This window comes from Pristis pectinata, chromosome 22, assembly GCF_009764475.1.
Source record: "Pristis pectinata isolate sPriPec2 chromosome 22, sPriPec2.1.pri, whole genome shotgun sequence".
Lineage (NCBI taxonomy): Eukaryota > Metazoa > Chordata > Chondrichthyes > Rhinopristiformes > Pristidae > Pristis > Pristis pectinata.
In genome coordinates, this window is record NC_067426.1 from 19,882,749 (window position 1) to 19,908,908 (window position 26,160).

Genomic DNA, 26,160 nt, shown 5'->3' on the forward strand with positions numbered 1-26,160 from the left:
GTGAAAGTTCACCATCGCCCGGCTGCCAACGGCCAGCCCACACCGACTGAGGGGGGAATCGGCCGTGTTCTCATTGGTCAAGAGAATGGCAGCGGCAGCGTCTGATTGGGTTATGTTGTTCGGGGTGAGAGGTCGCTGTTGCCCGGATGTTGTGGGGACCAGGTGCGTTCTGTGTTCTGTGTGAGTTGTTCATTTTTGTATTTTTTTATCGTGGGTTTCGTGCCTGAGGAGTCGGAAACATGATAGGGAGGGCACTTACTGTTCAGCTGACTCATTGGTTTGGTACCTGAGCATAACCAGGCGAGGGGTCCAGTCAGCACAGCAGTGAGGCAGTGCGGCTCTGTCGGGAGACTCCAGGAGCTGATGTTGAACTAAACTGGAGTCCGGATGAAGGGTCTCGACCCGAAACGTCGACTGTCCATTTCCCTCCATAGGTGTTGCCTGACCCGCTGAGTTCCTCCGGCACTTTCAGTGATGTTAAACTAGAAGTTGGTTTTGCTGTTTTAGAGGATTATACTGAAGATTCACTGCCTGTGTTGGAAGGGTTTTTGATAATCTACGTTGAAAGCATGGAGACACAAGAGACTGCAGATGCTGGAATCTGGAGCAATACACGAAAAGCTGGAGGAACTCAGCGGGTCAGGTCGCGTCTGTGGAGGGAAATGCACAGTCGACATTTCAGGTCAAGACCCTTCATTTGGACCAGTGAGGGTTGAGATGAAGGGTCTTGACCCCAAAGCTGTAAACAGGTTATCTTGTCAATGAGTGAATGGGAGTAATTAGGGAATAAGAACGTGGGCAAGAAGGGTTTGTTTCCCTCCATAGATGATGCCTGACCCACTGAGTTACTCCAGCAAATTTGTTCGTTATGTTATATTCTTGCACAGTGATCTTTCGTTGAACACGACTCTTGTTTATTAAAGGTATATTGGAACGCTGATGATATGTAGACTGTTTCTTACATAATCCACAAATTTTGCCACGGTGTTTATACCTCAAAAATAAATTTTAACAAGACATGAACAAATAACTGACTTTGTCCTTTTTGCTGAGCAGAGTAATCATTTGATAGTGATCTTTTAATAATCATTTAAAAAAACTAATTTTTCACTTTTTTAATGTGTTCTAATAAATCTATCCATGGCATGGCATGAATTGAGCAATAGTCATCAGTGGGGGAGAGAGAGTTAAGGGATGAGATATTGATCACATGCTTTAATACACTCACTGTTTAGAAAGGTTTTTTTTTGCATGGTTCCTGCATAAAGGATAATCACTATTTTGAATATGCATCCTAAAATAATGATATTGGGTAAACCCTTGTGTTTGAAAATCAAAAAACTGCAGATACTGGCAATTTAAAACAAAACCAGAAAATGATGGAAATATTCAGCAGGTCAGGCTACATCTGTGGGAAGAGAAACAGAGTTAACATTTCAGATCAGAACTGAAAAAAGAAGCATGTGTAGCTGCGGGGAGGGGGATGACCATGGGGATAAACTGTAAACAGGTTATCTGGTCAATGAGTGAATGGAAGTAATTAGGGAGTAAGAACATGGGCAAGTAACTGTGAGAGTTGCAAAATGCAGAGCAGGAGGACATACCCAGTAGGTCAGACTGGTCATCTCCTCGGCTCCCAGAGAGGGAAAAAAAAAGGGAAAACAAAGCAAGCTAAGCTAATATCACAGATGGACAACTGATACAGACCAAGAAGTCAAGTTACCTGAAGTTGTAGAATTCAACATTGAGGTACTTTTTAATGAGTTACTGCTCCTCACTGTGACAGTATGGAAGGCCACAGACCAATAGGTCAGAGAGGGAGTGGGGTGGGGAATTAAAGGGGTAGGCAATGGGAAGCTCAGGGTTATTCCCTTGTGTTCACCTATCCAAGTACTTTTGTCATAATGTAGTGTGTGGTTCTACACAATAGTTATCATATTCTTGGAATAACTTTCTTTGATATTTGTTTTTTTTTATTGCTGTTTAGATAGCTTCAAATGGCTTCAAGTTCAGAGAAAATACCTGGGACTGAAGATGAGGCAAGTAATAAGACACTGGAACGCTGTCTTAAGGTTCTACAGGATGCAAAAAATGATAGTGAACAGTTTGCAGCACTTTTACTGGTAAGAATGTTTTAGTACACCAGTTTTAATTTGGTTGTTTTGATATTTCTGTTGTAACTAACTTCAAAAGTCAGATGAAAATGCTCCACCCGAGTTTCTCAGTGCATGAAATGAAGTTTATATTTAAATTTATTTAATTTATAGCATTTATTTTGCTTTATGTGAATTGTTATTCTATTAAGCAAATAATTTGTTTTTCACATCACAGAGTCATACAGCATGGAAACAGGCCCTTCAGCCTAACCCGGCTATACCAACTGTGTTGCCCAGTGAGCTAGTCCCATCTGTCCACGTTTGGCTCATCGCTGTCTAAACCACTCCTATCATGTCATTATCTAGATGGCTTTTAAATGTTACTAATATACCAACCCCAACCACTGTTTCTGGCAGCTCATTCCAATTGTGCACTACCCATTGCCTGAAGAAGTTGCCCCAATGTGCCTTCTAGATCTCTCACCTCTGATCTTAAACCTATGACCTCTTGATTTTAGCAACCCCTCTCTGGGGAAAAGACTATGTCCTTTCACTCTGCCTAAGCCCTTCATGATCTTATATACCTCTCTCAGGTCATTTCCTCAACCTCCTATGTTCCAGGGAATAAAGTCCTAGTCTACACAACTTTTCCTTGTAACTCAGTGCCCCAAGTCCAAGCAACATCCTCATAAATCTTTTCTGCATTCTTTCTAGTTTAATAACATCTTTCCCATAACAGGGTAACCAAAACTGTGCACAATACTCCAAGTGCAGCCTCACCAGCATCTTGTATAACTGCAACATAACTTCCTAACTCCTATGCTCAGTGCCCTGACTGATGAAGACCAACATGCCAAATGCCTTCTTCACTACCCTATCTACCTGTGATGCCACTTTCAGTGAACTATGCATTTGCACTCCTAAATCCCCCTGTCCCATAATACTCCCCAGGTGCTACCATTCACTGTACAAGTCCTACCCTGGTTTGATCTCCCAAAATGCAATACCTCACATTAATCTGGATTGAAAGCCATTTGCCAATCTGCAGTCCACATCCTGAGGTGATCAAGATCCCCTGTAATTTTTCATAACCTTGTACACTATCTACAACACCATCTATTTTAGTATCATCCCAAGCTTACTAACCATGTCTTGTACATTCACATCCAAATCATTTACATAAATTACAAACAACAAAGGTCCCAGCACAACCCCTGTGGCACACCACTAGACATAGGCCTCCAGTCCACAAAACAACCCTTGACCATCGCCCTTTTCTTCCTACCACTGAGCCAATTATGAATTCAATCTGCTATCTCCCCCGAATCCCATGCAATCTAACCTTCCAGACTAGCCTGCTAGGAGGGACCTTGTCAAAGGCCTTGCTAAAGTCCATATAGACAACATTTACTGCCCTACCCCCATCTACCCTCTTGGGTGCCTCGTCAAAGAACTCCAAGAGATTTGACAGACACGACTTCCCACGCACAAAACCGTGCTGACTGTCCCAAACCAGACCCTGTCTCTCCAAATGTTGGTAGAACCTGTCCCTCTGAATCCCCTCCAGTAACTTACCCACCAATGTCAGACTCACCGTTCTGTAGTTTCCTGGCTTGTTTTTGCTACCCTGTTTAAACAATGGTACCACATTAGCCACTCTCCAGTCCTCTGGAGACTCACCTGTGGCCAGAGATGAAGCAAAGAACTCTGCAAGGGCCTCTGCAACTTCTTCTTTGGCTTCCCACAAGGTCAGAGAATGGACCAGGTCAGGCCCTGGGAACTTATCCACCTTAATGCACTTTAATGCCTCCAATACCTCCTCCTTGCTAATTTATATGTGGTCCAAGACAATAGCACTCATCTCCCCCATTTCCTTAGCTTCCATCGTCTTCTCCACAATAAAAACTGAAGAGAAATATTAATTAAAAATCTTTCCCATTTCCTTTGGTTCCACCCACAGACATCCATGCTGGTCTTTAAGGGGACCCATTCTCTCCCTAACCACCCTTTTAATGTGCCTATAGAATCTCTTGGGATTTTTCTTTGTAATTTGAATGTTATATCATGCTTATGGTCCAGGCTGCAGAAAGATTATCTAAAATGGAATGTGATAGTTATTTTTTTAAATCCCTTCTAACAACTATTACTAACTAGTTAAAAGGAGTTTAGTATGTTCATGATGGCACAAAAGTGAAAGGACCACATTGCAGAAAGCCTTAATTTATTAGTGTCTTAGAAATAGATGTTGATCAAATGCCCAAGCAACTGTGTAGTTACTTTTTGGTTCTGTGTAGGCTTAGACAGAATTTGTCTGGAGTTGTTTTATACAATCTGGAGAAGGACATGTTAATCTTAGTGCTCAATGCAGATTTGCCAGAATGACGCAGGGGTTTTAGAGGTTAACTTACCAGGATAGTTGGTGTATTTTGGTTATAATTTAGATTATAATCCAGATGCCTGGACTAGAAATCTCGAAATTGTAAATTCAAATGTGAGAACTCGATTCTGATTTCAATTTGGAAACAGAAAATTGTTACCATTGAACCAAACAGGTGGTTGCAAAGCACTTACACATCTGTTTACCAATGTTTGACAATAAATTGATTTTTATTTTCCTTTAGGTGACCAAAGTGGTGAAGGCAGGTGAAACTGATGCAGGAACTCGACGACGGATATTTGATGCTATTGGATTCTCTTTCCCAAACCGACTTCTCGTCACCAAGGAATCACCAAGTGGTTGTCCCAATCAAATTTTCCGAGCTCTGGGCATGACTCTTTTTGCATGTTTTTCCACAAATCCAGAAATGGTTTCTCACCCTCAAATGTTCAACAAGATTCCCATTTTCAATGAAATTGTCAGTTCACTAATGGAACCTGGATCAGATATTACCACCTTCACATCAATGATTGATGATTCTTACCAATGTCTTCAGGCACTTTCTGCCTGTTCTGAAGGACAAAGGCAATTAGTAACTCAAGGAACAGTGTCCGCTTTGTGTAGGGCTTATCAAAATCAATGCCATGGCTGTGAGAAGGCATTGTGTCTACTTGTCAATCTGCTGAATGCAATGGGAAATATATGTTGGAACACTTGTAAGCCAGAGCTCTTGAAGGTATGCAGCATGCTTAGTGAACAGTTTGCTACAGAAGAAGGTAACCGGAAATTTGAATTGTGTAACATAATGCAGCATTTTCTCCCCACCACATCGACCCTAACAGAGGACCCAATCTTCACTGCGTGCTTGAAGAACTGCTATACTGGTCTCTTCAATATACTGAACAGTAAATTGAGTATCTCACAAAGGGATCCAGCACTGAAACTTGCTGGACTGTTGTTGGCTGTTTATGGTTCAGACTGGATTCTGGCAGGAAATGCTGAAACAAGAAGAAAATTCTTGTCATTGATAGTGAACCTGGCCTGTGTGGAGGTTCGGATTTGTTTAGAAGATCCTGGTCTAGAGGCAACTTACTCTAAACCAGATGTCATCACAGCATGTTACAGTATAATTGAGTTTGGGATGATGGTTTGCGTACTTGGCGATAAAGTCCATCTAACAGAAGCTGAAAGTAGACAATTAGTAAAAATAATGGTGGAGGCCTTTGGAGCGATCATTGGCTATCTTAAGCAGGTGAGGGGTGGAAAATGGTTTATCATAAGAATTAACTGCATTTTTAAATTTGTACTTTTTGTCTCCAAATATACAGATTTGGGAGTAATAGTGGGTCATTTTAATTACCCTAATACTAACCAGGAAGCTGTCAGTATAAAAGGCAGCTGAGGGTACATAATTCCTTAATGTTCAGAAGAACATTTCCAACCTGCATGTAGCAAAGCCCAGGAAGTGAGTGGGGTCTGGGCAGGTGGAATGAGTACAATAAGTAGCATTTTTGTTATGCTGATCATAAGTTAGACTTGGCATAGTTATAGAAAACGACAAAGGTAGTAATATCAATAGACATTCAACATTGAGTTAGGGTATAGACTGAGAAACTAGACAGAGAAATTATTTGACAATGACTAGGAACTAGGACTAGGAACAGCTACTTTAAGGTAAATCATTTTCAAAGCAACATAGGGAGATACAGCGCAGAGCCCTTTTGGTGCCCTGAGTCCACACTGACCATCACCCACCCATTTACATCATGTTAATCCCATCTTGTTTTTTATTTTGCCTGCATTCTCATCAACTTCCCTTAGATTCTACCACTCACCTACACACTCGGGGCAATTTACGGTGGCCAATTAACCTTCAAACCTGCATGTCTCTGGGATGTGAGAGGAAACTAGAGCAGCCAGAAGAAACCTACGCAGTCATGGGAAGAATGTGCAAATTCCAGTACAGACAGTACTTGAGGTCAGGATTGAACCTGGATCTGCCAGCTGTGCCACTGTGCTGCCACGTGGATCCACGTTGATTTTAACAAGGCTTTTGATACCCCCTGAAGAACTGGTCAAAAAATAAGAGTGCTTGAGATCCTGGAGTTTAGCAGATTAGATCCAAAATTGGCTCAGTAGCTACAAATAAAGGATGATGGCCAATTAGTGTCTTTGTGAATGGAAGGTTGTTACCAATGGGCCTTCACTGAGTACTTGTTTCTTTGCATTTTTGAAATGTAAATAATTTAGAGTTAAACGTTGGGTATTGTACAGTGGAGGGGTGATGAAGACGTTTGAAGATAATGCAAAATGGGCCATGTGGTTGACTGTTGAGAGGGGAGCTTTAGATTATAGGAAAATTTAGATGAGTTGCTCATTTAGGTAGGAAAGTGGCAAATGGAATTTAATCCAAACAAGTGTGAGGTAAGTCATTTGGGAAGGTGCAACAAAGCAAGGACATACCCAATAAATGGTAAGTTATTGATTGACGTGGAGATGACAAAAGGACCTTGGAATGTTTATCCAGAAATCCTCAAGGTAACTGGACAGCTGAAGAAAGTGGTTGAAAGTGACACCTTTCTTTATTCACTAAGGCAAACGATATAAGAATAGGGGAAGTTATGTTTCAGCTGTATGCAGCACTAGTTAGATCACAGTTCTGGTCAGCACATCACTGAGAAGTTGTGAATATTGCATTGAAGAAGAGCAGAGGAGATTTATTGTAGGGCAAGAAAATTATGGAAACTAGTTAAGATGGGATAGGCTAACGTGGTTTAGTTTGGAATAGAGGAGGTTTAATTGAAATTAAAATTGAGGGATCTAGAAGCACCTATTTCCCTTAGAAGGGTCAAAAAAACAACAAGTGTAGATTTAAAATAATTAGTCAAAGGATTAGATGGGAGATTAGGAAAAAAATATTTTCACTGAGGGTGTCCAGAGCTTGCTGCCTTGAAGGGTAGTGAGGCAAAACCCCTTACCACATTTAAAAAGCACATGGGTATGTACTTGAAGTGGGACCTGCATAGTTACAGACTGGTGCTGGAAGATGGAACTAGCCTGAGTAGCTCTTTTTCAACTAGCACATAACACAATGGGCTGACTAGCCTCCATTTGTGTCTTAAACTTTCTGCAGCTGGTATTTCAGTGACTAAGAACTCCTGCATTCAGAGATTTATTGTCATGCTGCAATTCTGATGCTATGCACATAGTTCATTATTTGTTTTGCATTAATGTAACTGTTTTACTATTGTTCATTATATAAATTTGGTGGGAAGAGTAATTGCATAAAATAGCATACGGTTGTATGCTGCATTATATTGATTGTGTGGTACATTCTCCAGTTCATTACAGCAATCCAATTGTGCATTTTTGTCATAATTAATTATATTTGAGTATAAATTTAATTGTGATTGGATGCAATTTAAATGAATGCATTTTGTACAAGGAAACTCTTAATTGTTATTTGGGAATCCGATACAATAATGTAGTGTGAATGGAAGAATTCTCCAGATGGTAAACTTTTGATCACAATCAGATTGGGAAGCAGAATTTGAAGGGGAGTGATTGGAGTGTTTACCATTGACATATTTTAAATCTGCTTTTGATAACCTCAGATTGAGTTTGGACAGCTCAGTTGGCCATACATAAAAACAAACATTGAAATTGGTCCATGGCTATAATCAAAATCACTAGGCAACAAATATCACTTGGGAGTTCAATTGCTATCAAATGTGTATGGAGTTGTGTACAGCTTGTGGTATAGGGTATAATTTTGTAACGTGCAGGTGGATTTAGGATTTTAATTACGTTATTTGTTCTGAGAGAATTTTGTCTTTGGGATGCAGCAATGTTGATTTTTATTTTATCCTGTGTAACTTTCTATATTTTGATGTTGCACAAACCAAGTATTGAAACACATATCAACAATTTATTAGTGATTGACCAGAATTTCCTATCAAAAGCTTGTTTATTAGAAGCTTTCCTCTATAGTTCATTGCATTATACTTTGATTATTCCCAACAATTCCTTTAAATGAGAATTTCTTACTTTTTTTTAAAATGTGGTTATAATTGTGTAAGTTTAATTTTCTCTTAAAATTCTTCCTGTGATACAGGTGAAAGAAGAACAGCTGAGAGACCCATTTTTGTTTGCCTCAGTCAGAGTCTTGAGTGCATGGATGGCCGAAGAGACTTCTACACTAAAGCAAGAAATCTGTGAAGTGCTGCCTTTTCTGATTCATTATGCTGAGGTGCTATTTGAATATCCAATTAGATCAGATAACATGGACAGTGAAGTAAAAGAGCTGTCCCTGACTGATAGTTCTGAGGCAAAAACCTGGTCAAAAGATGCTTTGAGGTAAGAAAAAAAATGCAATACAGCATTTTGCAGTCTATTTAATCAAAATTGTGGTCATGTGCATTATTATGCTACATCTTTTCAACTATGTGGACCTGTGCACTGCTGAGGTCCATATTATAATGTAATTTTACTGCCTCAGCAATAATAACATATTTACATGGAGCTACCTAAAGCTTTTACTACAGAGACATGCCAAATTCCAGAATTTGGATCTCTGGCATCTAAAGGAAGGATTGTAAGAGGTGAAATGTTACAAGTCAAATGAAGCTCAAGAGGACAGAATTGGAGGAGAATGTATCTCGGGGGCTGTAAAGTAGCGGAAAATAATAGTGATATGGAGAATTAAGGTCATGGAGAATGTAAAGGTAATGAGCACGTCGATGATGGATGAGGTTCACGGAAAGAACAAGATAAAGTGGACAGTAAAGTTGTCTGGGTGACACTGTGCTTTTAGTGGCATCTAGTTCATAAGTGAATGCAGAATTTAGAGAGAGGCAAAAAGAAACAAAAGAACATGCTGGGACAGGGAAACATAGAATACAGCAGTTGCTGGAAATCTCAAACGATACAGAATGCTGGAAATCTCCAAGATCAGGCTGCATTCACAGTGAGATAAAAATTGAGTTACTGTTACATGTGGATGACCTTGCAAGAGAACTGGCCAATTCTAACATAAACAGGAGAAGCTGGTTATCTGAAATTATTGAATTTGCCATCAAGGCCAGAGGGCTGCGATGTGCTGATACAGAAGATGAAATGTTGTTCTTCGACAGAGTGTTGAAGTTTGTAACAGTCTTGGTAATCAGAGATGGAGAGATTGGTGGGATAGAGAATTCAAGTTAAATGCAATTGGAACTCCAGAAGGATTGTTGAACTCTTTGGCGAAAACCTCTTCGTTCCAACACCTGTTTCTGACAGGTCTCAGTTCAAGGGTAGACTTGGCATCCAATATCTGAGTTGTGTTCAAGCTAGCTGTGTAGCCAATCACATTAAAGAATTTTAAAAGGTGGGAAATTGGGAAGCAATTTTTAGTTAACATTTCGACCATAGATTGGAATATACAAATGATTAAAGTCAAAGCGAAAATATGAACTGAAGATAATTCAAAATATAGGTTGTGAAGTATACAAAACATGAATGTTACTCATATTTTTGGTCCCAGATAAGTTTGTTAAGCAGTACTTCTAAATTACAGTGGGGAAATCTGCAAACAGTGCAGCCTATTGAAGGCACGTTGGATCAGTGACAACAATTATGTTGCATGCTTGCAAAAATCCTGAAGATATTGTCAGCTTCAAAGAATAGTGATGGAGAATACCAGTGTATTGGGCATCATTGCGACTGGGGAATCTAAATCTTGGAGGTAGTGGGGTCAAGAGAGGTAGAGTGGGGTTGACATCAGCGTACATATGAAATCTGATGTGTTTTTAGATAAACTTGTCAAGGGACAGTATGTATATGAGAAATATGGTAGCACCTGTGGAAACATCAGTAGTAATGGTACAGCCACAGAAAAATAAAGTTTTGCAGTTGAGAGTCTTATTGTGAGTGTGTGGGATTGAAAGCAGTTCTTGATCTGATGAGGAAATTGAGCAGCAGGATAGAAGTTGAGGGTGCTTAATTAACATAATATAACTTGTGTCTAGTGAGAACTTGTGTGAAATCAGATCTACTAACCATGTTTTTAAATTACATATCCAAGGTAGCTGGTGACACAGATGGTTGACAAGCAATACAGATAGATGTATAAAATTGCAAAAATATTGATAGAATAAGCAATGACAAAATGTGAAGATAGTAGTCTATGTACATAAGTAAAATGTCAGAGAAGATGCCTAAAACAAAGAGGCAAGTTGCACATTGGCCTTTATACCTTGTTACACTTCTAATATGCGAAGTTCAGGTTATAATGCACCAGGAACACTGAGCAGTTTTATTCAAGGTAAAGGTTTTATTGCCCTTCAGAGTGATATCTGGACTCCAAGTATTAAATTACAAGAGGAGATTACATAAACTTGTAATTTTGCATGGAAGGGGTTTTTGATCGAAGTTTTTAAGCTTTCAAAAGGAACTGCAAGGGCAGAGAGAGAAACTGTTTCTGCTTGTTGGAGTATCTTGGTCTATGCATTGTTGCTTAAAATTTAAAGCCATCTTTTTCAAGAGTGATCTTGAGAAAACATTTCTAAATGCAAAGAATGGTAAAATTTGGAACGGTTTCCACAAATAGAAATTGAAGTTTGGCCAGTTGTTCATTTGATTCAGTGATTGTTGTTAATCAGTGGTTTTCAGGGATAAGGGACAAAGGCAGGTATACAGTAACAGATCAGCGAAATTGAGGCAAGGAGCTAAATGGTCAACTGTTTGAATGTTTTTTATTTTACAAAATGCAAAAAATTTATCTTGTGTATTATTAACTTGTCGATCAGGTTTGTGTTGTACTCCCATTTTACAATAGCCCAACAAAAGTTACTTGGGAAAAATGATTGAGAGTTTCCAGTAAAACTCTTTCTTAATGCTTGGGTCCACTTAAGATGTTTAGCTAATTGTGTGTCTCTACCTGCAGGTTCTTATTACCTGGATTTTGTCACCTTTCAGCTGAGGATGCTCCTCGGAGAATCTTAATTTCACATGGATTTCATGTTTTGCTTCTCCGTTATTTTACACAACAGTGGGAAGTCTTCAATTCTTGGCAGAATGCACCACTTTCACCAGATGATGCAGAGATGAATCTCCAAACGGCCTGTGGAGTTTTCCTAAATCTTGCAGTGACTGAGCCTGCACTGATCAGGTATAAAGTACTCATATCAGCTAAAGGTTTACAAAATAGTACATAGAACAGTACAGCACAGGAACAGGCCCTTCGGCCCACAATGTTGTGCTGAACTAATTAAATTAATAATCAAATGCCCAACTAAACTAATCTCTTCTGCCTACACAATGTTCATATCCTTCTATTTCCTGCACATTCATGTGCCTAATTAAGTGCCTCCTGAATGCCTATATCGTATATGCCTCCACCACCACCCCAGATAATGCATTCCAGGCACCCAACACTCTCTGTGTAAAAGAAAAAAAACTTGCCTTGCGTATCTCCTTTGAACTTACCCCCTCTCACCTTAAATGCATGCCCTCTAGTATTAGACAATTCAGTTGTGGCTGTCTGCTCTATCTATGCCCCTCATTAACCTTATAAATCACAACCAGGTCTCCCCTCAGCCTCCACTGTTCCAGAGAAAACAACCCAAGTTTGTCCAACTTTTCCTTATAGCACGTGCCCTCTAATCCAGGTGGCATCTTGGTAAACCTCTTCTGCACCTTCTCCAAAGCATCGACATCCTTCCTATAATGGCGTGACCAGAACTGAATGCAATACTCCAGATGCGGCCTAACTGGAGTTTTATAAAGCTGCAACATAACTTCCCAACTCTTGAACTCTTCCTCAACTAATAAAGGCAAGCGTGCCATATGCTGCCTTTACCCACGCTATCAACCTGTGTAGCCACTTTCAGGGAGAATAAAAAATAATGTAAGAATTCTGTGAAAATTAGTTAATTAAATATATTTTAAAAAACATTGAAAAGGAAGTGTCTGGATAGTGAAAAGAGTTGACAAGAGCACCAAAATGGTTTCTTTATAAGTCTATCTCTAACATTTAAATACTACAGTCTGGGGTCAAAATTGACCAGAAAGGGAGGGAGAGTTTGATAATCATTTTTTTCAAGAAATATACTTCGAAGCAGTTCCAAATGTACAAAATATCATTTAGGGTTCAGTTTGCAGCTAGAGCACAGGTGCATTGATGCTTAAACTTTGCTTGCTGATCTCAACGGGAAGGTAGAAAATCCAACCCATAGGTTGCAGCTTTATGTAAACTTGTTTCCATTTTTCCTGTTAGATGTCCAGCATCTTGGCCAGGTTCCAGCAATAATAATTGAGCAAAATAAATACAGCGTACTTTGACTGTTCCTGTTTAGTGCCAAGACAAACTTGTAAATGTATTCACTTTTTAAAATGTATTCATTTTTCTGGATATGGGTTACACCCATTCCTAATTGCCCTTAAGAAGGTAAGCAGCCTTCCTGAGTCACCACAGTCCTTCAAATGAGAGTACTTGCACAGTGCTGCTGGGTAGAGACTTCAAGCATTCATACCCAGCAATGATGAACGAACACCATTATACATCCATGTCAGGAGGGGAATGTACAGTTGGTGTCATTTCTGTGCAACTGAAACCATGTCCTTCTTGGTGATAGGTGTCTAGAATTTGGAAGGTGCTCTGTAACCCAGGTTAATAACTGCAGAATACACTGCACACAGTTGATGGAGGAAATGAATGTTTCCATTGGTGGATGGGGTATTATTGAAGCCAGCTTCAATATCACTCCCCAATTGCCCCCTCTCCCTCCATATTTTGGGATGTGATACCCAAACTAAATTATCGCTACCCATAAAAAATCATAACTGTAACTTTTAGTAGGTAATCCTGTTATGTTGGCATTACCAGTGAGTTGATCTTTTTTTGATTAAGACTCAGTTGCATGGAATGGGCTTCAGAGTCCTGACAGATTTCCCAGTGCTACTTCATTATAAAACAAAATGGAGTCAATTTCTGGAATATCTGAAACAGGGATATTATATAAATGAGGAAAGGTTGAAAAGACTGGGCTTGTATCCAATGAAACTTAGAAGAGATAGAGGTCTTGATAAGTTGAATCTGGAGGGGATGTTGCCTTTTATGAGAGAATCTACATCTAGGAGTCATTGTTTAAAAATAATGGGTCACCCGTTTATGACAGTTATGGTGATTTTTTTTTGCTTTGAAGGTCACAATATTTTTGGAACTCTTCTTCAAAGAGGTGAAGTTTATAAAAGAAAAATGTTGCAAATTTTGGAAATCTTAAAACAAATTCAGAAAATAATTACCAGCATTTTCTGTCTTTAATTTCACCTTTCTTAATTAAACATTGTTTACCCTTGTTTTTTTTAAACTTGTTGTTACAGGCAGGAAGAATGCTTCTCATCTTTACTTAATTTGTTACTGGAATCTTTGCAGTCAATGCTTTGCAGCCAACATTACCTGATTCTTGCTGCCAATTTCACCACTTTGGGATTAATGATTAGCCGCATATTGGCTGACACTCCAGGTACAGAACAGGGAAGATGAATTGTTATATATCAGTTTCCCAATTATTATTGTTCTTGTTTCCAATTTTGCATGTAATGTAAAACTAACAATAAAAAAAAATCTTTACTTTGGGAAGGAGAGATTATGGGACCTTTTAAAGCAATGTCTATCTACGCTGGTGCAATGTTTAATGCAAATGAGTTTTTAAAAAAATCACTTTGCACAATAAATCTGAATTACAAAAAAAAAATCAGCTGGGGTTGTCACTCTTGATCAGTCCAGCAGAAAGCACATGAATATTGTGATATATTGGTTTAAATTTAATTATTTCACTTGTCAAGAATGTATGCAATTATTTGGAATGGAAATGCTGAACAAGAATTAAGAAAAGTTATTGAAGCTGAGGTTAAAGAAGTCAGTTTTGAGGATGGCATAAATTCCACTTTTGAACAAGTTGGGGGGGGGGGGGTGGGGGTTGGTAGGAAGAAACTATTGTTTAGGAAATCTGCAAGTGTAGGCCAAAATTGGCAAGGGCTCTATCACCAAGGTGGAGTCGAGTGATGGGGTAATGCTAAGTAGCCAGTGCTGAAAGATTAGAGAATCTGAATTGAGATAGGGCTAGAGAAAACTTTCTGTATGCTAGAGCCTTGGTAAGATTTGCAAAGGAGTCAGTCAAAAGATTTTGAAATTAGTTTCTTGAAGAAATTGGAGGGTTGTGAGTGAAGTTATTGAAGGTTGGCGAAGCCGAGTGCTGGGTGAGTCTGACCTGATTTGGGCAGAAATCTTATGAACAGATGAAGCTTGGGAAGTTAATTGCAGAAAATGTTGGTAAAGCTAAAAATGGAGGTGATAAATGTAGAAATAACTTTATAATGTAGATGAGATAGCAATAAAGGTTCAAGGTGGAAGAAAGCAGTTTTAATAGAGGATAGGATGTACAGTGTGACATACAGCTTGGGAAAAGTTGTTAGCCTAGTTTAACCCCAGTACTAAACAGAAGAAAAGATGAAATCATGAGCTGGATTCCTGCGTTCTAGTGAAGGATACCTCAAGATGTTCAGTTGGAGAAAGTTCAAGCTGAAACATAGGTCAGGCAGTTAAAGTTATTTGTAGTCTCAAGCATGTCAAAAAGATAGAAAATGGTTCCTTATTTGATCATGAAAATGTCAAAAGACAATGTATATGTGTGATGAACAAGAGGAGGCCAAGGATGAAGCTTTTTAGGAAGCTAGAAGTCATTGTGCAAGGATGATAGGAAAAGCCTTTCCAGAAATAATGCTGGAACAGATGAGAGCAGAATGGTGCAAAAAAAATTGTATCATAATGATCAACTTTGAAGATAGTGGGATGTGTACAGCACATAGATCAAATGAAGATGTGGGATTTGGTGACACAATTGTTGGCTATTTTTAAGGCTGTGCTGCCATCAGAAAAGGCTGGAAGACTTTAGAACATTATGAATAGTTGGAAGAGGTGCTGAGACAGCCAATCATTCTTCTATTTTGGAGCAGAGATTGATGACCTCCTCATACTTGACATTAAATATGAGTTTTGTGGTTGGGAGTGTTTTGTAGTTTGTATATTGAAAACAAAATCTTTTCTTTCAGTGCTTCAGGGAAATCCAGCATCCCGGGAATTTTTCCGAGCAGCAATTCACTTTCTTTCAAAAGCACACACAACCCAAAATGAAGAGCCAGATCAAAAAACACGGATTGTCCTGACTGAGAGATACCAGGAAATTTGGGATCAAATCTCTGAGCTTTGGTTTCTAGGAATGCAAGCTTTTAGTAGTTGCATACCTTTGTTGCCATGGTTACCACAAAGTATAATTGAATCAGAATGGTTGAATGAAATTTTTGATTTGCTAACTCAGGCTTCTCCTATGACTGTAGAGTTTGACCTTATTACTGCCTTTCAATGTGTTTTAGCTGAGCTAGCAAAGAACAACAAGTCATGCAAAGACTCGATGTTACTGAAGAATGGTGTGGAGAAAGCAAGCCTGTATGGAATGTCTATTTTGGAACAGGTTCTCTGTGAAAATTAGAGAAGGCCAACCTTGCTCTCCTGATTATTTACCAGATTAAGCCACCAGTATAAGGATCTGAAACTTTATTGTGCTTCCAGAAGCTGAAAAGGTGTACTTGTGAAGATTTTTTTCAACTGGTCATTTGAATTCTATGATTTTAAGTCTTTCTGCTAATTAAAGTTTTATCCTTCAATGTTTTTATTCACTCAGTGGAACTTAGATGCAGCAGCTTTGTCCTGGCACATTTTTGCAACTGGGAAATCTCATGATTTGTTTTCTTGCATTCATTCATTTTTGTCCTTGGTTGCAAAAGTTTTAGTTGTGATAAGTTAAAATTTAATACGTATGTCTGGAAGATATCTTGTCATCTACAGCATATAATTAAAAAGTAAATTTGTTACAAAAATTGTGAATCATAAGCATTATTGCATAATATAAAAACAATTATAGCGTGCTTATAATGTCAAACACCAATGTGAATGACTGTTAAATTAGTTGTACTGCCATATTTTGGAATAATAATCTAAGCTGGTTTGATAGCCTTAATTCTGTTCATAATGAAAATGAATACACAGCATTGAAGTGCCGGTACATGGTGTAATTTCCCTGAATTAGATATTTGCTTGTTAGTGCCCACAATTTAAAAGCATGGATATGCAAGTTGTTAGGGAAATGATGATCTGGGTTTTGGAATACATTATATTGCTGGGACAAAAAGCAGAAAACTCTGTCTCAGGGTACATTTTATTCAGTACTGAATGAAAATGTTATGCTTTCAATGCCCTGATTTTAATAAGCACAAAAATATCCACAAAATTATAAAGAGATCTTTAATGGTGTCTCTTAGTTCATTCAGATCTTATCAATCTCTTGATTAAATGTGTAAGCTTATGTGCAATAGTTCTACCACTATTAAAATCTGTATTTTCCCCAAATGCAAAATTGTCCAACATTTTTTATATAGATATTGCTGTGATTGTCTTTTGGCTAATTCAGGTTGAAGCACTGTCTTTTGTGTTTAGCAGTATGTTGCTAACCATAAAGTTAAAGGGGTTGTTGGAAAAAGTAGAATATAAATTGTGCAGTAATATCTTGACACAAATAAAAGGTGATTTTGTTTTACTCTCCCTGCAAATACATATCCAGAAACAATGAAGTAAAGTCTAGATCTATCCATGTGAAGCAAAGTCTTTTCAAATTGAATCACCAAAACCCCAAATGTTTTCAGGTCAGCTCAGTCTGAGTTTTCACAGGCTTCATTCCCACCTTGTGAAACTTGCTGTTCCAGTTTTTGACACGATACTGTGACTCAAATCCATTAATGTTCAAAATTCCTCATGTGGTTTATTCCTTTTGAGTCAGTCTACTTATGTTGTTTGAGAGTCCAAAGTATGGAAAGTCAGCTGGCTGAACGTTGTGATGAACAATCATCACCACTGCCCCTCCCCCAATTCAAGAGGCAGAACTGAGGTGGAGATGGCACCACATTTCCTCCCCTCCCAACTAATTTGCTGTCTCCCCTCTTTCTCCAAATACCAGCTACATTCTTCCTCCATCTCACAATGTCAACCTTACCTGCAACCCCTGGCTCAAAGCCCTTTTCAGCCCCTGTGCTAAGACCCTCTGTAAAGGCCAACTCACCATTACAGGTCTTCCCAGGCTTATAAATGCCTGACTTTTGTACAGCCGGTACGTACAAACATACAACATCTGGGGGAGTGATGGTACAGATTTGCCGTTGTTGCGAGGCTACAAGCATGTTTTACCACCTGGGAACTCAGTTTGTGGTTGCATTTCCGCCTTGTGAACTGTTCAGGCTACGAGCAGTTCACAGGAACGGAGACACATTTTCCTCCATAGATGCTGCCTGACCTGAGTTCCTCCAGTATTTTGTGTGTGTTGCTCACAGGAATGGAATTTGCCATAACCTGTATCTGTAGTTAATTAGCACATCTTGATAAAGCTCAATGTTTTACAAATTGTACATTTTAGTTTGCTATGTTACTATAGTTTTTTTATATAAAGGTTTGTAAGCTTGTACTACAGCTGCACACTCCTGTCATGATTGACTGAGTTTGTTGATATTTCTTATCCTCCTTTTGGCTTGTTCTAATTTATTAGTATATCTAATCTTAACTGCCCCATGTGATGTAGCATTTGTCACAATGGTACAGAACTTTGCTGAATTCCACAAATGACTTCATTGCAGAAAACTATCTCAGCTTTTACTTAGTTTTTCCTGGACTATTGATGTGTAAATACAAGTTCAATTCTCACTAAGGCAGCCAAGGAATATAAATCTAAATATTAAATAAACCTATGGAAAAGAAAGCTGGTATCAGCATAGGTGACCATGAAACTATTGGATTGTCATTTTAAAAATTCTTCTATTCAATGCTGTTATTCAGAGAAGGGAATCCTCAATCTTTACCTGGTATGGCCTATACAAAACTCCAAAACCACATCAATGTAATTTACTTTTACCTGCCCTCCTAAATGGTCTAACAAGCCACTTCATTTGGAGGGAAAAAACACTTTGTGAAAGATCTGAACCAGCTTTTTTCTCCCATGTAGGTTTGATCATCTTTAAATTTAATTTGCACAAATGATGATAGATGTGGCCAAATGATTTACAAGTGAAAATTAAGAACTTTGATATTTACACATAACAACTCAATGTGCAAATCATAATCATGAAGGAGTTAGCACAGCAACACACTCTTCTACCCCTAGCTTGACAGAGTCAAAAGATTTTATAGGTTCAGAAAGGGCTATGTACAGTGGTTGGTGCTGCTCCCTGAATTTTTCTTGGAGTTACTGAGTGGCGAAGATCATGTCTGTTGTGTGCCTTCATGGATGGAACCGACACAACTGTTAAGGAGGATGCTGGCGATAACTTTATCTGTGGCAAACGGAGTAGTGCCATCTGTAGGCACCAGAATTAGATTTGGTTCCTCTTTTGAAGATGGTTATGATAATGGTATTTTTGTGTTTCCTATCATCTCCTCCTGTACCCAGTTGAGGGAGAGGAGGCTGTAAACTAGTAATAGATATTCCTTTCCACCATGTTTCAGAACTTCAGCAAGGATACTGTCTACTCCAGAGGCCATATTGTTTTCCAGTTGACATATGGCCCTTTCACACTGTCGTCAGACTATGGTGACAGTAAGACTAGAAGTGGCAATGTGCTGTGGGATGGAGTCAAAGATAAAGTCTTAGTTGAAGCTTTGGATGTTTTGGCCATTGATGGTCTTGAGAGCACTGAAGAATCCATGCACGTTGTGATTACTGGTTCATTGCTGTATCTCCAGTGCTCTTTCAACCCCCAATCTGTTCTTTAGGTCAGAAGCTTTTTGTTGGACCATGACCTTCAGGTGCCTGTAGAGCTTTTTTTTAATTCCTTGGGCCTGATGGAATTTCCAATCCAAGAACATTTTTTGTTCTCATCAAACCAGTTCTGGTGTTTTCTGGGACAGAAGCTTATAATCTATTTACAAGTGCTAACTTCTGAGTAGACCAGGCACTGGCTTGTCTGAAGCTTTTGTTGGTTGGGAGCTATCAGATCTCTATGATATCTTACTGAGAAGAATTTTATTTTGGGAGGCCTGGAGCTCTTTGACATTGATTTTCATGCATCAATATTTCTGTTACCACCTTTGTTTTAGGCCATGCTGATGGATGAGCTTTAGATAGTTGTTGACCCAGAAATCACAAGCACTGATAATGGCACGAGTAATGCCTTACAAGTGAACTCACTTATAATATGGCATCATGTGCCAGTGCCTGGACTGAAGGTGTTACCATGAGTTCTTGCACATCTTTCTGGTTATGATAAGGTCTTGTTGCAGGCATTTTGTCAGATACTGGAGACACAAGAGACTGCAGAGGCTGGAACCTGGAACAACAAACAAAATGCTGGTGGACTCAATGGGTCAGGCAGCATCTGTGGATGGAAATGGACAATCAACATTCCAGGTCGAGACCCTTGATCAGGACTTGACTCCACTGGAATTGGTTTTCCCTACTCCTTCTTTGCCAATCACACCTTTCCAGAGGTTTGTGTCCTTTATGAGTCTGGTACCAAAAATCACCCAAGGGGTTCAGTTTGATAGAGTTATACAGCATGGAAACAGGCCCATCGGCCCAACTGGTCCATGCCGACCAAGATGCCCCATCCAAACTAATCCTGGTCCAAATTACAGTTGGTGCTTTGGATATAGGAAGAGAGATCCCTGGACAGAGGCGGAGTATCTCCTGCCGTCACGTGATTGAGTCCCGCCCTCTCCAGGGGCGGGGCCTTGCGCACGGAAGCCTTTTATAGCCTGGAAAATGGGGCGGACCCTCCTCCGTCGGAGCCAATCACCTAGTGGCGGGGTGGGACCCCGCTGGAGGCGCCTGCGTACTGCGGCCGCGCGGGAAGCTGATTTGAATCATCGGCTGTGTTGTTGCTTCTTTTCCCGCTGCTGAGACCGAAATGGGGAAGGGAGCGCTTTTACTTTAGGTGTTCTGGTTGAATGACTTTTATATTGCCCGACACCCCAGCCCGTTGGTACTCTTGTGCTTCTCACACTCTGCGTTAGCTGCATCCGACCGAGATGTCTGTGGTGGAGCCGCGCGGCGAGGTAAGCACCCAGCAAAATGGAGCCGGGCGGCAGCGGGCCCGTTCCCGGGATCCCGCGGTGGGGCAGGCGTGGTGACCACGGCTGCTGGAACCTGTCCATCCAGCCTCCCCGACAACTTAACTACAACGGAGTGGATTGGTGCGGCTGCTGGCGTTTTGCAGACCTGTCATCTGCTGCCGGTTTTCTCTCTGCTGTGTTTAAATGTGCCGCGTTTAATTGTGGCTGTCCCTATTTTTGTACCCAGTGCCTGCAGATTAACTGCTTTACCCTAGTTCAGATCTACGTAGCATTAACCTTTGTTCATGTTTTTTTCTTTTTTGGCGGCAGGTTGATTGGTAGCTAAGTTATCCGAGGTATGGTTGGCGGTTTACTCCTGGTGTGGTTAGGTAGAGTGCAGTATACACCCTTTTTATATCCTGTATTTTAACCCCCCCAGGGCATCGCCTAATAATGTTGACATTTATTGTAGTATAATCTTGCGAGCATTTAACTTTCAAATAATATGTTTCATCTTTTAGTGATTCGGGATAAAACCTGAAGCGTGCGGTATTTGATTCAGTGGCTAGAAATGATTTTGTATTCAATTAATGTAGGTATTTATTTGAGAAGATCTGAGTACAACTATTTAAGTTGCAGTCTGCAGACTATTGCTTCACTCTTGTAATTGAGTTGGGGTTAAATTCCCCAAGGACTCGACCAATATGAAAGTTATTCTTGGGTCGAAATATGGAAGTCTAAACACGAGAGTCAAGCGATGGCAGATTTGGGGGAGAGTAATATTTGAACCAGTTATATTTTCATCTGATGTCCAGATATATAGTTTATCTCTCACCATTGACATTTATAATCACTGTCAAACTTGGGAATCAGTGTGTTGCTCAGTATCATATTGATTTTATCATTGGAATGTCAAGAAAGCCTACAATATATATTTTTTTTAAAATATGGTTCTTTCTGCATCTCGTTATAAAAAATGCACTGTATAATATCCCCAATCAGATCTGTGACATCCCAGATTTTGTGCCAGTTTTAGAGTATTCAACCGGAAGAGTTAACTTTGTTACTCTTTCTGACCTGCCGTGTGTTTCTGACACTTGCACTGTCTTTAAATTACTGAATTAGAATCCCAAGGCCTGCTGCTCATTTAAGTTTTTGTTAAATTTGGAATAAAAACATCTAATATCAGAATGGTGCTCATAATGGTGTCCACACATCCTTCAAGGAGGGATATATTTCCATCCTCGCTCGCGTGGCCAACGCAGTCACAAAGCAATGTAGTTGACTCTTAACTGGTCTATGGAAAGCTAGTCTGTCGCGGGGCAATTGGGCATGGAGTACAAAAGCATTGCTGCTGCCAGCAACGTCCATGTACTATGAATGTTTACAAAAGTACTTTGCTACGTGTGCAACATCATGTGCAGAGCTGTTTGTGCAGAGCCCACACAAGTCCAAGATTTTATAGAAAATTTAAAAAAAAGCACATGCTTCCACACATTAATCTTTTTTTTCGAATAAGTAATATTGGTTACTTTGCCTGAATAAAGTGCCTAAAATAGAGCAGTTGTAATACCACAGTAAATGGAGAATCATTTGCTGTGAGATCACAACGTTCACTTTAATCTGTTTCTCCATTGATATTTCAATTCAATAATGTGTCAACAAAATAGATGTCGTTTGTCATGTGATCAATGCTGAAATAGTCACCCTGTATTTGTATTTCTTTCCAGCTGAATCTTGGAGGTGAGGAGAAAACAAATGACAGTGATACTGATAGTGGCAAAGGAAGTTGTGGAATGGACTCCCAGCATTCCAACAAAGAATTGGGTTACTTTAATGGAGGTTTGTGTTCTTTCCCTACTGTGTGACTTTTACGTTATCAGCACCCCTGTATCACCTAAACTAAAATTCCCTCACTTGTGTTTTGGAATTGAATTGTTATTGTACAGGAGGCAGCCATTTGGTTCATCAAGCCCATATCAGCTCTTTGTAGGCTAATCCAGTCAGTTCCATTCTGCTTGGAGCCCTGCAAATTATTTCCATCTAGTGGCTATCTAATTCCCATTTGAAATTCCTGATTGACTTTTCCTATCATCCTAGCAGGTCTAGAGTTCCAGATTATCATAATTTCATCTACTTAATTTTTTCTCACACATGTAACATCTTCATATCATTTGCTAATCTTTTTGAATCTGTGACTCCAGGTTCCTGAACCATTCAGAAGTAAGATTTGCTTTTCACTGTTCAACACGTCTTGTACACCCATCATGATCATGTTGCTCTCAATGTTTTTTGCTGAAGGGAGAACCATCCCCAGTTTCTCCAGTCTATCCTTGAGACAAAGTTTCTTGTCCCTGCAACCATTGTAATAAATCTTTTCTGTAGTTTCTCTTAGACCTTCATGTACTTCCTAAATTGCAGTTACCAGAATTTGGTGAAGTTCTCCAATCATAACAGATCCAATTTTTTTAAGCCATTCGGCTAATCCCACTCCTTTTGTTCTCTGCTTCTATTTATGAAGCCCAGGGTCCCATGCACTTGGTTTATTTGCTCCATCAACATTTGGAAGAATGTTAATGTACTGTTGTTTCAGAAGACAGTAAGGGATAAACCAAGTAATTATAAGCCAATTAGTTTAATATCAGTGGTGGGAAAATTATTGGAATCCTTTCTCAGGGACAGGGTATATCTTTATTTAGAAAGGCACAGATTAATCTGGGATAGTCAGCATGGATTTGGTAAAGTTATGTCCATTGTTTTTCATTGAATTTTTTGAAGTGATAACAAGGAGTTTGATGGACTCAATGCATTTGATGTATTCTACATGGACTTTAGCAAACCTTTTGATAAGGTCTCGTATATAGCTTGGTCAAAAAGCAGATGGCTTTAAATACAACTAAGCGTGGACAATTCTATCGAAAATTGACTCAGTGGTAGGAAGGAAAAGGTAATGGTTGAGAGGAGTTTTTGTGACTGGAAGACCGTTAACAGCGAGGTTCCACAGGGTTCAGTCCTGAGAGCCTTGCTTTCTGCGACTATATATAAATGACTAAGATGCAAGTTTAGGAGGCCTTTAAAGGAATTTGCAGAAGATACAAAAGTTATCAGTATGGCTGACAATGAATGAAGGCTTTCGACTGAAGATACAGATGGTCTGTATAATTGGGCAGAAAAATGAAGAATAACTTAAACCAGAGAAATGTGAAGTAATGTATTTGAGGAGGTGCCCGAGCAAGGGAATACACAAATGTTTATGTGGAGGAACAGAGAAAGCTTGCTTGTATGTCAACAGATTCTTAAAGGTGACAGAATAATCGGTAAGGTAACTAAAATGACTCGAATGTTGCTTTCCATACTTAGCTATATTGGATTTGTATGGGATACTAATTAGCTACAGTTTGTGTCCTACATAGTTTTGATCACCATGTTACAGTAAAGATGTAACTGAAATAGAGAGAATGCAGAGAAAATTTATGAAAATCTTGCCAGGACTAGAAAATTGTACTTGAGGGAAAATTGATGAGCTAGCCTTGTTTTCTTTGAAACAGAGGCTTAATTGAGATGTATTAAACAATGAGAAATCTAAATTGAGTGAAAAGTAAGTGTTGAAAAGCAGATGGTATTAATTTAAAGCAGTTGGTGGAAAGAATAGAGGGGAGAAGAGGAAAATTATTTTCACATAGAGGATGGAAAGGGTCTGGAACTCGCTGCCTAAAAGGGTTACTGAGGCAGAAATGTTCACTGCATTTTAAAAGATACTTGGATGTGCACGTAGGTGGCTTGCAGGGCTGCGGACCTAGTCCTGGAAAGTAGAATTGGGATTATTCTTTTGTAGTTGATGCCGACCAGATGGGCCAAGTGGGCTTCTTCTGTGTTGTAAATTTTGTGTGATTCTTTGAAGATTTACATTTACTTCCAAGTTGCTCCTTTAGAGCCAGGACATGTAAGCTATACACCTTCCTCCTTGCAAGATACGTCACTTCTTTGCCTTATTAAATTTTATCTGTCAGTTGTTTGCTCATTCTGTTGATCCATCTATGTCTCCTTCCAGTCTGCTATTATCCTTCTCACCATTTACCACATCTCTAAGTTATATCTTCTACAAATTTTGAAATTTCACTCTAAGCACCTCCGGGTGCTCCGGTTTCCTCCCACATTCCAAAGACGTACGGATTAGGAAGTTAAGGGCATGCTATGTTGGGGCCGGAAGCGTGGCGACACTTGCGGGCTGTCCCCAGAACACTCTATGCAAAAGGTGCATTTCGCTGTGTGCTTCGATGTACATGTGACTAATAGTTATCTTATCTCCAACTTCTCCATCAAAGCAGAACTTCTAGCATTATTTCAGATATCAATGCTTTATAGACTGTTACAATTGTACAGTGTTGATGATACTGCACCTGGAGAATTATGTACAGTTTTGTACCCCTTATTAAATAAAATATTGGGGGCAGTCCAAAAGAGATTCACAGGCTAATTCTTGGCAGAGGGAGCTTCCCCCACCCCCCACCCCCAACATGAATGGGTTAAAAAGTTAATTTGTATCTTTTGAGTTTAGAAGAATGAGGGGTGAAGGATAGGAGATGCTAAGAAGGCATGACGGTGAATGTTGAGATGTTCGTAGGAAAATTCTCGACCGGGGGATATGTTAATAGATAAGGTGGGGTGCATAAGAATCCCTGGAATTTTGTGCCCTGCAGGATAAATCATTGAAGGTATTTAAAGAGGAGGTGGTTAAATTTTTGAAAGATTGGTTAATTTAGGGCAATGTGGAATTGGCACAGAAAAGAAGTTGAGGCCAGTGGTGGATTAGCCATGATTGAGTTGGACATGAGGGGTCAGGTGGCCTACTCCTGTTGTGTATTTTAATTTAACTGCTTTTTAAATAGTTCTAACTTAATGTTTCCTACATTTAATAATTTGGCGGAGGCAGTTCGCTCTGCTTCATTTAATTCCTTTGGAATTTCCAGAAAGAATTTAGGGTTAAGAAAGTGTATGTTCCTTGGTCATGTTGAGTGCATTTGAATAAAAATAACTGTGCAAAGCCATTACAAATTAATTTAGGCTTCAGCTTGAGTACATTTGAGTAGGAAGGTGATATACAAGGGACATCAGTGCCCTTAGTGCAAAGTGAGACCTAATGGAAGTGTAAGGGATTTTGACAGAACTGGAGAGAAGCTCTGACCAATGGATGAGGAATTGGACTAAACAAATTTAAAATAATGATACAAAAAAAGAGAGTTAACAGAAGACAACTTGTTTGCACAAGTTATTAGAATGCATTACATTGAAGAGTGGTCACAATAGATTTTATAGAACTTTAAGCAAAAATAAATGGAGTTCCTGGTTGTGAACACATTGCTTTTCATGATGTTCAAATTGTCATCCACATTTCTGCTGTGACAAAAATAGCCATACTTCAGAAAGTGCGTCATAGGTTGTGAAATATTTTGGGATGGCTTGAGGTTATGAAAAATTCTATTTCAATGCAATTTCTTTTCTTAATTTGTCAGCTTTTTTTAAAAGAAGTGGTAGAGGCTGTCAGCCTTTTGTATATC

The 26,160-nt window shown here is 39.3% G+C and overlaps 2 protein-coding genes across 5 annotated transcripts in view; both read left to right on the top strand.

Moving 5' to 3' along the window:
• Positions 1 to 72: 72 nt before the first annotated feature.
• On the top strand, positions 73 to 17,871 carry ncdn (neurochondrin). Of its 4 annotated transcripts, none has more exons than XM_052036300.1 (7): positions 73 to 180; positions 1,988 to 2,123; positions 4,718 to 5,725; positions 8,588 to 8,829; positions 11,396 to 11,620; positions 13,834 to 13,976; positions 15,565 to 16,915. In XM_052036300.1, exons 2-7 carry the CDS (start codon positions 1,998 to 2,000, stop codon positions 15,999 to 16,001), a joined length of 2,181 nt encoding a protein of 726 aa, XP_051892260.1. In that variant the 5' UTR covers positions 73 to 180; positions 1,988 to 1,997; the 3' UTR covers positions 16,002 to 16,915. The 4 variants fall into 4 exon arrangements, with proteins under 4 accessions (XP_051892260.1, XP_051892258.1, XP_051892261.1 ...); XM_052036298.1 differs by having other exon boundaries at positions 97 to 162; positions 15,565 to 17,871; XM_052036301.1 differs by having other exon boundaries at positions 142 to 162; positions 4,718 to 5,209; positions 15,565 to 16,907.
• A 2,457-nt stretch (positions 17,872 to 20,328) lies between these two features.
• The window catches only part of LOC127581731 (claspin), a 39,493-nt gene continuing 33,661 nt past the window's right edge, over positions 20,329 to 26,160 (top strand). The window contains exons 1-2 of the mRNA XM_052036400.1: positions 20,329 to 20,605; positions 22,333 to 22,444. Of these exons, the coding sequence (XP_051892360.1) occupies positions 20,579 to 20,605; positions 22,333 to 22,444 (139 nt within the window). The 5' untranslated portion in view covers positions 20,329 to 20,578. The remainder of the gene's footprint in view (positions 20,606 to 22,332; positions 22,445 to 26,160) is intronic.